This window comes from Serinus canaria, chromosome 6 (genome assembly GCF_022539315.1).
Source record: "Serinus canaria isolate serCan28SL12 chromosome 6, serCan2020, whole genome shotgun sequence".
Taxonomy (NCBI): Eukaryota; Metazoa; Chordata; class Aves; order Passeriformes; family Fringillidae; genus Serinus; species Serinus canaria.
The window spans coordinates 31361161-31377951 of NC_066320.1; the positions used below are offsets into that span (position 1 = coordinate 31361161).

Genomic DNA, 16791 nt, shown 5'->3' on the forward strand with positions numbered 1-16791 from the left:
ATGACCTGGGTTTGTTGTCTCAAAGACAAGGTTGTACTCAAACATCCACATCACACATGTAACAGCTTCCTGTATCACATAAATAGATACATATACATGCACAGAAATGAACAAATAAGAAATATTTCGGGCTGTGAAACAATCCTGCACACAAAACATTGACTGGAAGAAGAATATTGAATGCTCTTTTACAAGGAGAAAACTGGAGCTGCAAATTTCATCTTCCTAAAGTTCTATTAAAATAACCTGACCCTGAGAAAATCCCTCCCTCTCACAAATACTTGACTTTTTCCATTGTAATGTGATGCTTCCAAAACATGGCCCAGGGAACCCCATCTCCTCCTCCTTCAGTGTTGATAATAAATCAAAACCCAGCATTTTTCTAGGATGGTTGGTGGTGAAGTAGTCATGAAAAGTGACAATAATGCATATTTGGGGGGTTGGGGATGTTTTTGATTGTTGTTGGCTGTTGGTTTGTTTTTAATAAGAAGTTGATTCTGGCAGTTATTATTCCATTTTGCACTGAAGTTTTGAGAATAGTTTTGGGTATATAAGACTTGCTGCAATGCAACCCATAATATTCTGCCCATCAGCAATTAAAATCCAACGAGCTCTAAAAAAATTAATTATTTTGAAACAGAAGAAAGCAGAAATTGGGAGAGCACACAGTTGACAATTCTCAACCACAGTCACAGATTTTCCTTTTGTGTGAAGAGTGCAAAAACATTCTGGTTTAAAGCTGTGGTTTTTTTCCCCCAAGATATTTCCAACCTGACCAACCTGTCTTCCTGCAATGACAACACAAATACATTTTATTTTATTGTTCTTGACAGTAATTAGGCCAATTGAGTTCCTGCTCGTCTAATCTTTGTGCTAAGAAATATAGGCCATGAAATCTCTACCAAAATAAACGTGTGACTCAGTAGACAATTGCTCAATAAAACCCAGTGGTGATTCATGCAGTATAAATACACTGAAAATCCAGCACACAGCAAGTGATTCACACACATCAAGTCCAAACATATTATCTTTATATTTGAAGGGAAAGTGGGCAGAAATATTTCTTCAGGACAACCCACACTTGTGTCTGTGGTGATGTGAAGCAAGATTAAAAACAATAACAAAGCCAAGAACTTGTTTGAAGTTAAAGGAACAAGATTAACAACGCTGGTAAATTTAAAATTATACTAGCAGAGGGGTTTTTTCTGGCGTTTCTGGTGAATTTTTGCTGGTTTTCACAACTGTGAGTATGGAATTGGACTCTAGAATTTATTCTGATTATTCAAACCCACAGAAATAGATGAGAAAACTGATGGCTAAAGCAGAGTCAAATCTAGAAGGAGAAATCACTGTTTCATTCACCACTCAAATACATATGGAAGAAAAAGAGTGGCACATTAAATGAAAATAGTTCCTCTGTCACATAGTGTCAACTCTTTCAGGTTCATTTCTGTACAAATTAAGACTTTGGGACTTTATTGGACTGCTTCTTTTAATAGATTCAAACAGAGAAAATATTTTAAAACCATATTGCAGACAGAGCTTAAAATGAAAATAATATTTTACTTTTTGTGGGATTCAGATTCCACAGAGCTGGAAAGCCTGCACCCACCCACCCTCCATCACACACCATCCTCTTTGCCTACCTGCCTCATCTCCTTGTAGTTGTGATGCCTAAAGTCCAGATTATCAGTGGTTGTCATTTCATTTCTTCTGTGGTAATAATTGTTTGGGTCTGAGAAAAGAAAAAAAGGAATTTTTTCATGCTTAGGAATTTCAAATGTAGAGGTGCTTTGGCACAATGCATGTAAGGAACGTGGAAATCTGAATTCCACTATCCTGTGTGCATCTAAAACAGGTTTTCACAAGCAAAACTCAGAGAAACAACTAATTTGAAATATTTCTAATCACTGGACAAATCAATTGATACAGATACAAACAAAAGCAAGGAGGCACCAGCTTTCCAGACAGCTCCTCTGCACAAAAAACCCAAACTTCAGAAAAGCAGATGGGTAGCCTTAGGCTGCAGAGGAGGGAAAAAGTCATTGGGAAATGATGAGTCAGATGCAAGATAAAAGAGTGGAAGAAAAATCAAATTAGAGGAAAAAGCCACAGTAAATGCTTTGTGTCCACTTGATTAATTTACTGTTGCAAGGAATTTTAGTTTTCCTGCTGAGTATTTTCCAAGTCCATGCACTGATTGCAAAACATGGAAAGGAATCATTTGGCATATTAAGCATTCCTAATTATCTTCCAAAGGAGTTCCTGTGGAAGTCAGAGGTGTTTCTTGCTAAAAATTCACATATTCACTTCTTTATGGATATTATTTATAGTTGGTTAATTTTGAAGTATCAGAGGAGGATTTGTGGTTAGAAAAAAATCTTTTGTCTCCTTGGAATTCCAGGCCCTTTACCTGGAAAAAAACCCCAAAACAAACAGGCCAAGACTGTTATGGCTCAGCTTTGAAGTTCCTGATAGATGTGCTTCTAGCCTAATCTATTATGATTTATTTTCAGAGACAAACAAGTCTATTTGGAAAACATCAGACACATTCCTTAACTTGCCACATCTGGGATGTCTGGAATTCTGAGTAATCATTTGTCAAGCCAGTGGCTGTCAGGCTTCTATGAGAAATTGTTTCCCTTCACACAAAATCATCTTCATTGGTTTAAAATTATTGGGGGAAAAGCGAAATATGAAAAAGTCTAAATGTCATCCTTATTGCAACACAAAAGACACTGTCTCTAGGGAAAAAAAATGGATTTAAACAATATCACCTGTCAGCTGTGACTTTTTTAGGGGGGGAGAAAAAGAACAATTCTGGCTAGGAAAAATATGTAGTTACCATCCCACAGCAACAAATCCTTACTGAAATTATGGAAAACTCACAACAGTGCAAAATACTTCATAAGATTTTGAAGTTTCAGATTTCTGGCATCAAAACCACTAAATATTCCCCTAAAATTCTAAAGTTTTGGGGGTTTTTTGCACTATTTAAGTTATTTATAAAATGAAACATGCAAGTCCTATTAAGCTTCAGGGATCATGACCCATCCTTGCCTCCACTTCCATTTCCCAATCTACAGCAGAGATGCTGGAGGGTCAGTTGAAGGCTGCTCTACAAATATGACAGAAAAATGTCCAAAAAGTCTCATCTCATCAAAACCCCTGTTAATTTGTAGGAATTACTCAGTGATATACTGATGAGAAATGGAAACCATAAAGAAAACCCCCACTTCTTCTCAAAAGAGACAATGTGTTCAATGCCCCACAGAATAAATTCATCATTGAAAAAAATACCTCCACGTTGTAAAAATATAAAAATAAATGTCATAAAACTGCCAGGATGTTGAAAGTTTTCTGTATCCCCACGAGCCAAAATATACAGCAACCGATTTTTTTCCCTGATTCTTTAATCCCATGCCTTTCAAAGCCTGGCTCTTTTTCCATACATCAAACACTAATATCATGGGAATGACTGTGAATGCTGTAGAGTTGGTGGAAACTTAAAAAAACTGCAGTGAAAATGATGGTATCTCTGGCCCTTCCTCAACAACAGAGCTCAATTTGACAGTTCCCTGGGGAGTTAACACTCATATTTTGCCAGGCTCTGCTGCAGCCTGCTTGGATAGCTGGGTTTCTGCAGCAGCAGGAATACAGATCAGAACATTAAAAGCTAAAATGTAGAAAGGCAAACAAAGCTTGCACACAGCTGGATGGGTCCACTTTGGCAAAAATAATTTTTTTATTTATAAAACTGAGAATAAGAGACTGAAAAACTCAAACCACAGAAGAGTTATAAGAGAAATATACTGATTTATTCACAGAAATTCTGGAGAAAGTCTCTCTTTCTTCCATGGAGAAAAGATCCTGCAAAACTGTGGCACTCACATTTATACAGAGGGATATATTACCTTTTTCTACCACTAATCTGTCTGTACATCACCAGTAGAGGTAATGGAGTTTGCTGGGAGAGGCACCTTGTGCCCTTCATCCTTCTACTCTGGTAAAGATGGACAAGTGACTGAAGCTGTTAAATCACAGAGTCATAGGAGCTCAGAATGGCCTGGTTTGGAAGGGACCTTAAATCCCATCCAGTTCCATCCCCTGCCGTGGCAGGGACACCTCCCACTGTCCCAGGGTGCTCCAAGCCCCATCCAGCCTGGCCTTGGGCACTGCCAGGGATCCAGGGGCAGCCCCAGCTGCTCTGGGCACCCTGTGCCAGGGCCTGCCCACCCTGCCAGGGAACAATTCCTTCCCAACATCCCACCTATCCCTGCCCTCTGCCAGTGGGAAGCCATTCCCTTGTCCTGTCACATCAAGCTTTTGTCCAAAGTCTCTCTCTCCATCTTTTTTGTAGCTTCCCTCAGGCACTGGAAGGCCACAGTTACATCACCCCAAGAGTTCTCCTCTCCAGGATGAACAATCCCAGACCCCTCAGCTTTTCCTCACGGCAGAGCTGCTCCATCCCTGTGATCACCTCTGAGGTCTCCAACAGCTCCACATCCTTCTGATGCCTCAGGTTTGGCTTTTCTATTTTTCACATTCTGTGCTGCTTTAGTGTGGGGGTCTGGGTTCATATTATGGGATGGTGAGCTCTGTGCCCAGAGCAGGGAGACAAAACAATTCCTGCTCCAGCTGGGCACCAAGGACAAATGATCCCAATCTCAGCCCAGGAGCACAAACCCCGTGGGCTGGAGAGAGAAAAACAAGCAGGGTGGGAGTGCCTGGGCTAAAGCTGGGCTGGGACAATGAACTGCAAGGTGGGAATGGAGCAGAGCTGATCCCAGGGAGAGACCCCGTGCCCGGCCGGGCATTTTGGGGCCGTTTTGGGTCATCTTGGGTGCAGCCCTGGCTGGGCTCTGGTGCTGCCCAAGGTGGATCCATGGAGGAGATCCTTGGAATCAATCCCTGCTTTATTTTTCAGCTCTGTTTATTCTCTGTCCCAGGTCAGCCTTCTCAAGGCATCCCTTCCTGTGCTGGGGACCCCAAAACTCTAAGTGGGTTAATGCCCAACAACTTTGCAGTATGAAGGCTCTGAAAACTGCCCAGAAAAAGTACCAGAAAGGACCAACTGCTTGGCAGTTAATGAAAAAAGGGCATTTTCTCTTATTACAGCTCTACAGCACCTCAGCCAGCGAGGTCCTGATGCTTCCAGAGGGTTTCAGCTTCTCAGAAGTTCTCCTCCAAATGCAAGGAATAATGAAGGCAATCCAAGGGATTCAGAGAAGTTTTTAATAAAAAGAATATTCTGGTTTAAATCCCTTAGACTGCCTTAAAAACCCCAATGTTCTGTTTCACAAATGACTGTGGGTTTTTTTTTTAATTTCCATGTAATTTAAGTGAATTTGACTTGTCTTCACTAAATTGAACATCTCACAGACAGCACATGTGTAATCTTGAAATAAATCCCCTGGCAGCCACATCAGGTGATTCTAAGTTTTTTTCCACATGATCTATTTCATGGCAGCCTCATGAGCATTGCTCATGAGCATTAACATCACACATGAAATCAGCAATGAAATAATATTTTCAACTATAAACTGATTCCTTTCTCCTTTTATTCTCAAAATTAGATGCTAGATTTAGGGCTGCTGTTGACATGGACATTTATAATGAAAGATACTTGTAAAAAATCATATTTTTTTCAAAAAAATAAACAGAACTTTAGATTTGACCAGGTAGCCTGGCACTAAGAGAGAAGCAGTAAAAATAAGACTGAAACCAGTGCAAAAAACAACACTCCATTACAGAGTTGTTAAAATTCTTTTTTTATCTTGGGTTCAAAGTAATGGCATGATCATGGTACCAGTGATAGTTTTCTATATAGGAACTATTAAAAATTAAATTCCATCACAAATTCATTCCGTTAAAATAATTGTCTCTTGCCTTGACTACTCTACAATATAAATAAATGCATGAAGAACTCAACTAATTTTCTCTCTCCAATCTCTGGGTGCTTTTGATTAGATATAATTTCATTTTGACCTTCCTTAGGTTTGAGGAAGAGAAGGCAAGGAAAGCACATCCATCCCTCTGAGGCAATTGCAGAAGACTGTGTGTGTCAGCCTCCCTCTATGCAAATACCAGCATTTTTGGGAAGTGCAGAGGGAATTAAATATTTTTGGATTTTGTCCTCTTTTTGCCCTCTTTTTTGAGACATGGCAGCAGTGATTGTTATAGGTAGGATTTTCTGGCATCTTTCCTCCACAGAGAAATGTCTTTCTCTTGGTGAGACAGCAAATTCTTTCTGTTGCCCAAAGATAGCACTGGCATAATTGGACAACACAGCTTTTCTCTTTCTTTCTTTCTTGTTTTTTTAGGCTACTGTAACAATCTAGAAAAGGTTTTTTGTCCACACTAGCCTAAGATACAAAACCAATGTATGTTATGGATAAAATATAAGCATTTCACTGATAAAAATTGCAATTATCTTATATAATACTGCTTAGATAAGCAGTAACTTCTCTGTTCCAGTTGTCCAAATAGCGTTTTATCATGATTTCTCCAATTTTTAGGGCATCTAGCACATGCAGCAGATTTTATGGACAGAGCCTTACCCACAGGAATGGTTCTAGCTGTCTTTAACCATTTCCATCTCATTCCAACAATGCTAACCTGGAATATCAATCTTATTCAGATTTTTTCTTTTCCTTTTATCCTTTCTCCTTTTTCCTTTATTACCCTCCCTTGTGAGCCTGCTTGATGGGAAGGTGATACAGAGCACAGACTGAGTGCAAATGGTTTAATATATTCAGGGAATAGTGAAGGCAAAAAACCCTAAAATCACAAGTCTAGAAGACATGAAAAGAAATTCAGAGTTATGAAAAATGGGTTTCTTTCCTTCCACCCTCCTTTAGTTGTTGGGGTATTTCGCTATGCCCCAGGCTTGGGAAGGCTAGAGGTGTGTGAACTAACAGAGCTCCACCTCCTGATTTTGTTGAATTTAGGAGAATTGGTCATTTTGATGGAAAAAAGCCCTGTCAGAGAAGAAGAGCCTTTGATTTCCAGTCCCACAGTCAATACAGAGCGTTAGAGCAGCGCTGTCAAAGTCACTGCTCCCACGGCCAAACTGTCCAGATATTTAACTTGGAATGAGCAAAATTACACCAATAAAGGGTGAGGAATCCACCTGGAAGGAGCTGCAAAGAAATGTCCCATCCTAGAGGAAGAAAACATGTGTGGAAAGGCCTCTGGAACCTGGGGAACAGCTTTGTCCCGGGCACCTCGCGTGCGACGCACAAAATAAGCAAGGAGAAAGAAATGCCAGCTCTTTCTGAGCTAAAAAAGATGGGTCAGCACTTATCAAAACCTATTAGTTCTTCAGTCCAATTACATTTTGAATGAACACACCCCATTCCCATTGTGTTTCTCAATGAATGATTCTGGTATTTTCTTTCAGGAATATACTGAATCAGCCACTGCGGGCAATTAACTCAATAAATGACTACCAGGGGGATGCTCTGATGCTGTTTCCATGTGAATCCAAGATCTGTGAAAAGCTGGAAGAGCACTCAGCAGGACAGTGCTGAAAGTGGGGATGTGTTCCCAGCTTCACCCACTGACACAGACCCATGAAGCTGAAGGGTAACAAATGCCAGCACTGCCAAACAGAATCTGGCCCTGGATGGGTGGAAAGCCAGTAAGAATCCAGGGTAAAAAAGTGCTGCACTCAATAAAAATCACCTTTCCAAATACTGACATTTTTGCTTTTTTTCCTGTTTAGATGCACTTTTAGGGGAGAGAAAGGGATCATGAGAATTTACATACAAATTGTCCTAGGAAACAGTTAGATCACCCATGCAATCTTGGTTTTTTAATAAAGGCACTTACAGATACTATAGCTTGCATATCAAAAGTTATCCTGACACTGTCTGTGGGCTTGGGCAGATATTTCTATTTCTTTCTGCATAACCCTACTCACTAAAGACAACTATTATACCAAAAGCAAAGCTACCCAAAGGAAATGCAATTTTTGAGTCTTGCCACGCCATGGCAGCCATGCCAGCCTGAACTACCAAAGGCTCTCACCTGGCAAGGGGCAGCCCAGGATTTCCAGCCTCATGCAGATGCTGCCCTCCTGGAACCAGGAGCGCGGGTTGATGCGGATGTAACGCGCCACCAGCGGCACCGGCAGCAGGTTCAGCACTGGGATCTCCTTCTCGCTGTTCCCTTCAAAAATCTGGCCAGGCCAAACAGGGGGAAAGAAAGGGCAACATCAGTGCTTCAAACTGTCTCAGAGTGGTTTTGGTAAGAGAATGTAAATGTAAAATGTAAAATCACCTTTCATGTCCAGGCTGATGGTGGCTCGGGCCAGAACTGCTCTTCGAAAATGGCAATGCCCCCATTCCCCCCGGGCAAATCTGACTCTGTACCTTGGGATTTGCTCTTAAAATCCATGACAGACGCTGCCACTGACTAATCTGTGGCCAGCCCCTGCTTTCCCACCTCTGCTCTTCCTCATAAAACGTGTCTTGTTCTACTCACCACATCTCCAGATTCATTCCTGACAGCAGTCCATGCGTGGCTGTCATTGCTCACCAGCACTCTGTAAGAGGTCACCCAGTTACTCCTTGAAAAAGAGAATAAATAAGTTACTTTCCAGAACTTAGAATGACTGCACATTATTTAATATAATCAAGCTTATAAGGCTGCTAGCAGTGGAAATCCCATTTGGCACAGTCATGCCAATCTGGATTCAACACACTATTCAAAATGCCTGGCACATAGAAGCAAAATCCTGGTGAGATAATATTCTGGGATTCCAGGGGGTGAGAGACTTGCTGCTCTCCTCTCCTTTTATATGCAGAGTTTGGGATAAATGGCTTATCTAGAACAGATTTATGCAGTGTTCAAAGATCATCTTTTCAGCTGCAGAACATTTATTAGTTCTGCTGTTATTATCAGAGAGGATGGGAAAAAAGTAATAAATCCTCAAGGATGAAACATCTGTGAATTTCAACCAGCAAAATTTCCATTTCTTTCAATAGAAGAAAAACTGGTGCCTGCAGTTATTCTTGTATTTATTAGCAAGAGACAGGGACAGAGAGACAATTGATCACAGGACTACTGCACTCCTACAATATCCTGATCAATCCCCAATAGGCTGATTTTTCTAATGTCATCTGATTTATAGCAAAATCCCCTTTCATCTAAAAAAGTCAAATACTTCAGTTATGCCTCATCTGGATCCAGCTAAAGAAGAGTATGAGCAAATGTAAAATGCTGCTTCCTGTATTCTGGATTAAAGCTGTGGAGTTTCACAGTGCTCGGGCATCACCTGTGGAAATGTGTGTACAGGGCTGGAGAAGGCTGGAGAAGGCAATGCCCAACTCTCCTCCCACATTTGTCACTCAGAAAGAGCAGCAGTGATTTGTTTTGTTCCCCCCAAAACTTGGTTTCAGTGGGCAGGGACTTGGAGGAGAGTTGTGGCTTGGAGGAACATTTGTACTGTGAAGTCAGTCCAGGATGATTAAATTCCATATTTGTGTGCAACCAGCAGGGCTCTGGAGCTGCTCTTCTTCAGCACAGGTTCTCAGCTAAGCTACACTCCCATGGCTGGGAATGAAACCAGGGCTAGGAAAGCTCTTGGCACTGGAGAGAAGACAAGGGGACTTTGGGGCAGTGTTGGAGAAGCAGCAGAGCATAAAAAATTGGAGATCAGGAGTGCCTGGAAGGACAGACACACCTAAGGACCTCCCCTTGTACTGCTCCTGTACAAACACAACTTTGATTTGCTTTGTTTTTTCTTTTAAAATCAATTAATAATAGCAAACTACCTATGAACACACGCTCCACATTGAACCCACTGTGCCTGTGTTTAGGGACAAACCAGCCTTTATGTGCTCACTACAGAGTCAGGCTCTTAATGAAGACCAAAAAGGGACAAGGATGGAACAAGGGTAAAACCTTCAGCCCCAGTTCACCAAGCCTTGTACAAAACAGACAACTGAGTTTGTTTACACATCTAAAAACAAAGATGAAGTAAATATTTAGTAGGATTTGGAAAATCACTTATAGGCATTCTATGCTAATGCCCCAAAAGTTAAAAAATAAGATTTTGAAAAAAAAAAAGGCCAAAAACCAACTGAACAAACCCAGCTCTGTTTTAGACACTAAACCAGTCCTTTGCAACTCTTTCAGCAGCCTCCTTCAGTGAATAGACTTTGCCATTCATGTTAGATTAAATGGAAAAATCTTGACTATTGCCAAGCAGACAACTTTTTGTTATGGCAATGAAAAGAAGGGTACATCTATCACTTGTAATGCACACAACTTTAGTATTTGGTAAACAACTGTAACAAGTTAACAGCACTCTGGAAATCCTAATTGTCTGCCTTTCAGTGGAAGGGCTCCTGGGGTAGGAGATTTACTGCAGAGCAGAGAAGTGCCGTGCTGGCGTCTCTAAAATTTGGCTGTAAAATGATAAATGACACACAACAAAATAAACACTGACTTCAGCATGCTGGATAAGTTTCTCCTGACTCTTGCAAAGAACTTTCTTCCCTCAGCTTCTCTGTGTTCTTAAGCTGAAGAAAGGCTGATTTACTTCTGTCAAATAAAGGAGCTGACAAGAGGGAAGGAGAGGGACTTGTGACAAGGACATGGAGTGCCAGGAAAGGGGTGATGAAAGAAAGCAGGTTTGGATCAGATATTGGGAAGAAATTCTTGGTTGTGAAGGTGGTGAGGCCCTGGCACAGGGTGCCCAGACCTCTGGCAGTGCCCAAGGCCAGGTTGGACTCTGGGGCTTGGAGTAGCCTGGGACAGTGGAAGGTGTCCCTGCCACGGCAGGGGTGGGATGGGATGAGCTTTAAGATCCCTTCCAGCCCAAACCCTTTTATAAAATGGCCAACAGCAAAACTCAAAACGAGGAAAATAGCTATTTCTGAATTACTAGAAAAATATAAGCTTGAGAGCAAAACTCCTGGGTTTGAAGGAGGGTGCTGGTGGCACTGTACATATTCAATGCACATAAAATTATACTGGGCTTTTTGCTGGTTTTTTTTTTTTTTTTTCAATTTCTTTGCTCATTTTGTTGGGGGTTTGAATGAGCTTTGCATAATTGTTTTTTTTTTACTGTTCTTGGTCATCTCTCAAAATCAGGCTAAAGGGCCAGAAGAGGCAGCACCACAAACCAAATACCATCATTGCTTCTGAAGTGTTACAGAGCTTTTTTCACTTCAACTGCACAGATCAGGTTAGGAAGGCAAACACAACACATCCATATTCATTGCTCAACATTTGCAGAAGAAATTCAAACAGGGTACTAAAGTCACACAAAACCACGGGCAGACTTTTGTAAGAAAATCATGGCACACACAGAATGTTTTAAAAGAACAAGCTTGCTTTACTGGCATGAGAAAATGTTGCTGTCACAGTAACATTTCTCAGCTGGGACTTTCATTTAACATATTTTGATTTTCTCACTCCCTACCATAACAAAAGTTCAAATTTCTCCCAAAGGGAAACATATACAAGTAGTCCTGCACATTTTCCATCTTGAGTGGCAACCAGCAATGTGCTATGGAGGGGCAGAATGCAATTAAAATCCTAATGGACTGCATCCAGTCTTGGACACTGGCAGGATAGGAGGACCTCAGAGGGTGAGGGAGGAGGTAAATCAGTGCAATGTATGAAGGCACACACCATACACTGTCCACTGTGTTTGCCTGGGAGGAAAAAGCAGAATAAAAACATCACAGCGGATCAGATCCTTCTCTCACTGCATGCAAAGCTGCCTCCAGGGGCTTAAATCCTTCCCCCTTTTCCCCCAGTGCCACAATAAAAACAGCTTCTGATAATCTTAAGGAGGCTCCTGTAAATTCAGACTCCCCTGGGAAATGGCACCTTCTCTCTAAAAGCCACATCCCCCACACTGGGGAAGGGGAGCTCTGAGTGTGTTCTGGTGGTCAGAGGATCTGGGAAAAGCCAGCAAAGCCTAATGCTCAGGGCTTTGACTGAGTGTCTTCAAACCCCAGACACTTCTACAGCTCCAGACCAGACAAGAACTCACGAAATCCTCCCAAGAGCTGCAGTTTTCCCACCTGTGTGTGGCACAGGAGGGCTGCTGACCCCAGGAAGCAGCTGGATGCTCCAAGAACAGCATTTCCCAGGATCCAGGAGTTCCAGAAACACCTCATTTATCCATGTAGGCACAGAAATCTAAAGCTTTTTTGTGGCAATCCATCAGAGGAACAGGGTAGCTAAAGCCAAGCCTTGTGCTAGGGGAAGTATTGGGGAATTCTGTCTGTGTGATCACCTGGTGACACCAAGATCCATCTCCTTTGGGATTTGCAGACAGGGATTTCTGTCACATCCAATCTCTTTGGAGCCCATCAGCACTGAACAATGAAGCTGTCTAAGGAAGGCTGAAATAAAAAGCTGTAATGTTTTCCAAGACTCAGGATGTCCCTGCTGTTGTTTCAGAGAAGCTCTTCTGGTTTCACTCTATAAAATCTCTCAGGACCTACAACTGCACTCCTAAGAGAAAAACACAGATATTTGCTGGGTTTGTAGAGCTGAGGAGACAGGATTCTGGGGAAGTCCTAGGCCGGCATTCACAAAAGAGGGCATCAACTATGGAGCTCTTTCCTGGCCCAGGGCAAGGCAATCCAGAATCCATTGTGTGACAATCCAGGAGTGTTTGAGGTTAGCCCCAGCTGATCACCCTCTGCCACAAAGTGCCACTTGTGCCTCACAGACTTTCTCCATGCTGGAAAAAGATCACAAGGTACAGATTTGACAGGGATCCTTTGGATCCAGGTGCATCCCTTTTAAATAATCCCTTCTAAAATTTACAGCAGCCTTATCTCTCCAGAGCCTATCTGAAAAATCTCAGTATCCACTGACAATATTAATCAATTCCTTTCAGAGACAGTAAATGCAAAAATCAAAATATGATTCAAATTCACTTAATAGGGTGGATTTTTGAATTATTACTAATTACTTGATTTTTATCTGGAATGCACTGGCCTTAGACAAAGCTTATTTGAACACCTTCAATTCCAAATTCAGTCTATTGTGATGCATGGAAATGTCCTGCTTTTCCATTCTCATCCAAAAAAGAAAAGCTGAGGGATTAAATAACTTGCCCAGGGACAAAAGAGAATAAACCTGAATCAAAGCAGAGAATTAAAAGCAGATCTCCTACAGCTTTGGCAGATTCCTGTCCCAATAATCAGCTTTTCCTTATCTAACCACGGCATCAGCTACTGAGCAAAAAGATCATGGGCAGCACCAGAACAACAAAACATCTCCCAGCTGTGCCTGCCCTGATACAATTTCCTGACTTTTCTCTCTGTGTGTTGGACCCAAGGCTGGATCCCAGCTCAGGAGAATGGGAAGCAGGGGAGGGATGCCAGGTTTTTCCTGCCCAGGCTCCAGCAGGCAGTGGATCAGTGGGAATTGGGATTGTTTGGGTTTATTCTCTTTGAGCAGCTCCTGCTGCATGTCACATTTTAATGCCAAGCTTCTCAATCATGGAAAGCTGACCAGCACCAAGTGAAATAAACCTAAGACTTTGATCCTCATCTCTGAGGGTGCTCCTCCACATGGAGGAAAGCCCAGGTGGTTTGAGGTGCTGGTGAGCAGAAGCTCAAGCCCAGAGTGGCAGAGATGGGCCACAAAGAAGATGGGAGGGATGGAGCACCTTCCTGGCTGGAAAGGAGAGGACTGGGGGTGTTCAGCCTGCAGAAGGCTCTGGACTGGACCTTAGAGCAACTTCCAGGGCCTGAAGGGGCTCCAGGAGAGCTGGAGAGGGACTGGGGACAAGGGATGGAGGGACAGGACACAGGGAATGGCTCCCACTGCCGGAGGGCAGGGATGGATGGGATATTGGGAATTGGGAATTGTTCCCTGTGAGAATGGAATTCCCAGAGAGCTGTGGCTGCCCCTGGATCCCTGGCAGTGCCCAAGGCCAGGCTGGATGGGGCTTGGAGCAGCCTGGGACAGTGGGAGGTGCCTGTGGCAGGGGGATTGGAGCAGGATGACCTTTAATGCCCCCTCTAACCCAAACCATCCTGTGATTCTCTGACATTCTTGGAATGAGACCACCAGACACCATCAGAGCTCCCATGAACAGCAGACCTGGCTCCAACTGAGCATTTTCTTCTTCTGCTGTCAGGCCAACCTGATTTATCTGCAATAGAACCCCTAAAATTAATATAAAATAGACTCATTCAGGCAAACAAATGTGTACCCAAAAATAATAAATAAACTGACACACCAAAATACTTGATATAGCAAAATCTCTATACCAAAAATGCTGGACAAGCCTTATACTAAATGATACTCATGCAACAGAATCAGCATGCTGGCAATTAAATGGCTTTCTACTTGAAAAATCAATTTGTACTCTCATGCAATTAAATGCAAAACCATTAATATTAATATTCTCTAATAATATTTATGCTGATACAATTTTAAATCACCCACTGCCAAACAGCTTCCAAATCAGCCAAGTCAAAAAATGCCCAGGCAAACCACAGGTAGCCCAGCAAGTTTTGCAAACTAATTAAAATAAATATGATTTAGGAGATGAAGATAGACTAGCCAGCAAGGGTATTTTTTTAATAATTGATATCTTTGAATGTTTAATTTTTAAAATTGCTTCTAGCTGACTGAAATGAATGTACTGCTGTGAAATCCATCTCTTTGGAGGCCCAATGAAGAAAAGCTCAGAGCCAGAATTTCCCTTGCTTGAACTGAATTCAGCCCAGATTTTTCAAAGCTTTACTCAATAAACAGGAGTTGGGGTTGCAAATACCTTTCCCACCCAACATCTGCAACTTACAGCCAGGTTTTCACATGAATTTTATGATATTCCAGAAAATCTGGTGCCAGCTGTGGATGTTTCTTTTTGCTGCTGCACATTCAGCCAGTAATGCCTGTGGGTGCCAGGGTCAGAGACATCCTCTGCCCCAAACATTTTGGTCCTAAACCCTCATTTTTGGCCACTCTTTGCAATGAGATCTGCAGGAGTTTGAAATTCTTTCTGCAGCAGATCCTCTGTATCTGCTGAACACAACCAAGCTGTGGTGCCTTTTCTTCTGAACCTCTTTTTATGGCATTCTTAATTTTCCATTCTTTTTTGTGCCTATCTCACCTTTGTAAATCAGTTGTGTGTTTGAGGAGAGAAATCCAGACTTTCCAGGCAGTGCCTCACTTCATGAATGCTAAAATACAGGCAAATGGAAAGCCCTGAGAGTAACCAGCAAACAAACACTGCCATTTGCGCCCACAGCTGAGAGAATATTTACTGCAATGCTGAAGGCTCTCACCCTTGGTGTACCTTGGTGTAAGAAAGGTGAACAAGTGCCACTCAGTGCAAGGGACACTGGTTTGGGAAGGGCACAAATGGGAGGACAAGGAGCCTGATGACCCCAACACGACCCCCACCCAACCATTCTCACTGCTCCAAAGACACAAACCCAGGCAGTGATGAGTAAGGGTGAGTGATCAGCTGCAGCAGATGCCCAAATTCACTGGAAGTCTCCTCTTCCAAAAGGATTCGGCTCATTTCATTTCAAGTCCCTTCCATGGAGGTTACAAAACTTTCCTCCCTCTTCTGAGCATCCCCACTGTGCAGGGCAGGTTCTGTCCCCTCCTCAGCACCCTCTGGGAGTGCAGAGTGACCACTGCCCTGGGGTGACAGTGACCTGCTCCCTGCCCATGAGGGACAGAGGTTGGGCAGAGGATCCCTGTGACAAATCAGAGCCACAACAGAACAGCATCAGCTCTGACATTGCTGTCAAACAAACTTGTGAAAGCATCCCTCTATCCCTGGGAGTGCTGTCAGCACCCCACCCACACAGGATCACCCCAGCTGCTCACCAAGGCAGCTCTGGGGAGGGCTCACCAGGGTGACCAAGGCTGTGACAAAATGTGGGCAGGGGGCAAGAACTGAGCTGGAAAATCAACAGGGCACAGGGAGTGAAATTAAACAAAGAGATGGAGAGCCCTGGAGCTGCAGCTGCCAAAGGCTGGCTCATGAAAGCCTGTGAGAAGGATTCACCCAGCCACACCAAGAGAAAATCTAACTCATTAGGTAAACCCATCATAAACATTAGTATAACATGGAACTGCTGACATTATTATCTCCAGGGAGCTTTTCCTGCAATGAGTTCAGGTTGTTTTATAACTCACATCAATACACTTGATGTGATTTCTATGGATTTGGAACAATTCACCCCATGAGGCTGACTTTGGGAAAGCTGTAATCATCTCTGCAGTCCTGTCACCCAGTCAGGGCAAATAACAATTTGCACTGATTTAATGCACCAGAATTACTCAAGTCTGCACACAGCAGCTGCTTGTTTTGTTCCATGATCTGGGTAAAACATCGAGACATTTCCCCTGAACTTGTTGAAGTTTCACCAGGGTGTGTTTTCACAGCCTCTGCCAGGGGACAGGAGGAGCTGCTCTGAAAGTCAGAGCCAGCTTTGGCTGTTGCACTTGTGAGCAGGGCAGGGTTTGGGGTTTATTCTTCTCTGCTCTCACAAGCAGCATTGCACTGCTGAATTTTGACCCTTCATGTGTACAGTGCAAAATTCTGCTCTCTCAGATTGTGGCAGCAGCTCAAAATACCTGCGAATATCCACTCCACTTTGCTCAATGCTACCCCAGTGTTGCATTATCTGGAGGGATTATCACTGCTCTTTGTTCTGTTCTTGTTGGAAGACTGAAGATGCTCATGTGATTACCTCTTCAGGAAGCCAGAGTTCCTACAGAGACCATGACCTTAGCACCAGGAATAGCTGAAAAGACCCTGGCAGTGCTGGACTTGATGATCTT

At 42.7% G+C, this 16791-nt stretch overlaps 1 protein-coding gene across 1 annotated transcript in view; it reads right to left on the minus strand.

The window, feature by feature from the left end:
* The window catches only part of CPXM2 (carboxypeptidase X, M14 family member 2), a 65580-nt gene that overhangs the window by 17833 nt on the left and 30956 nt on the right, over window positions 1–16791 (minus strand). The window contains 3 exon segments of the mRNA XM_009087112.4: window positions 1647–1735; window positions 8032–8182; window positions 8488–8572. Of these exon segments, the coding sequence (XP_009085360.3) occupies window positions 1647–1735; window positions 8032–8182; window positions 8488–8572 (325 nt within the window).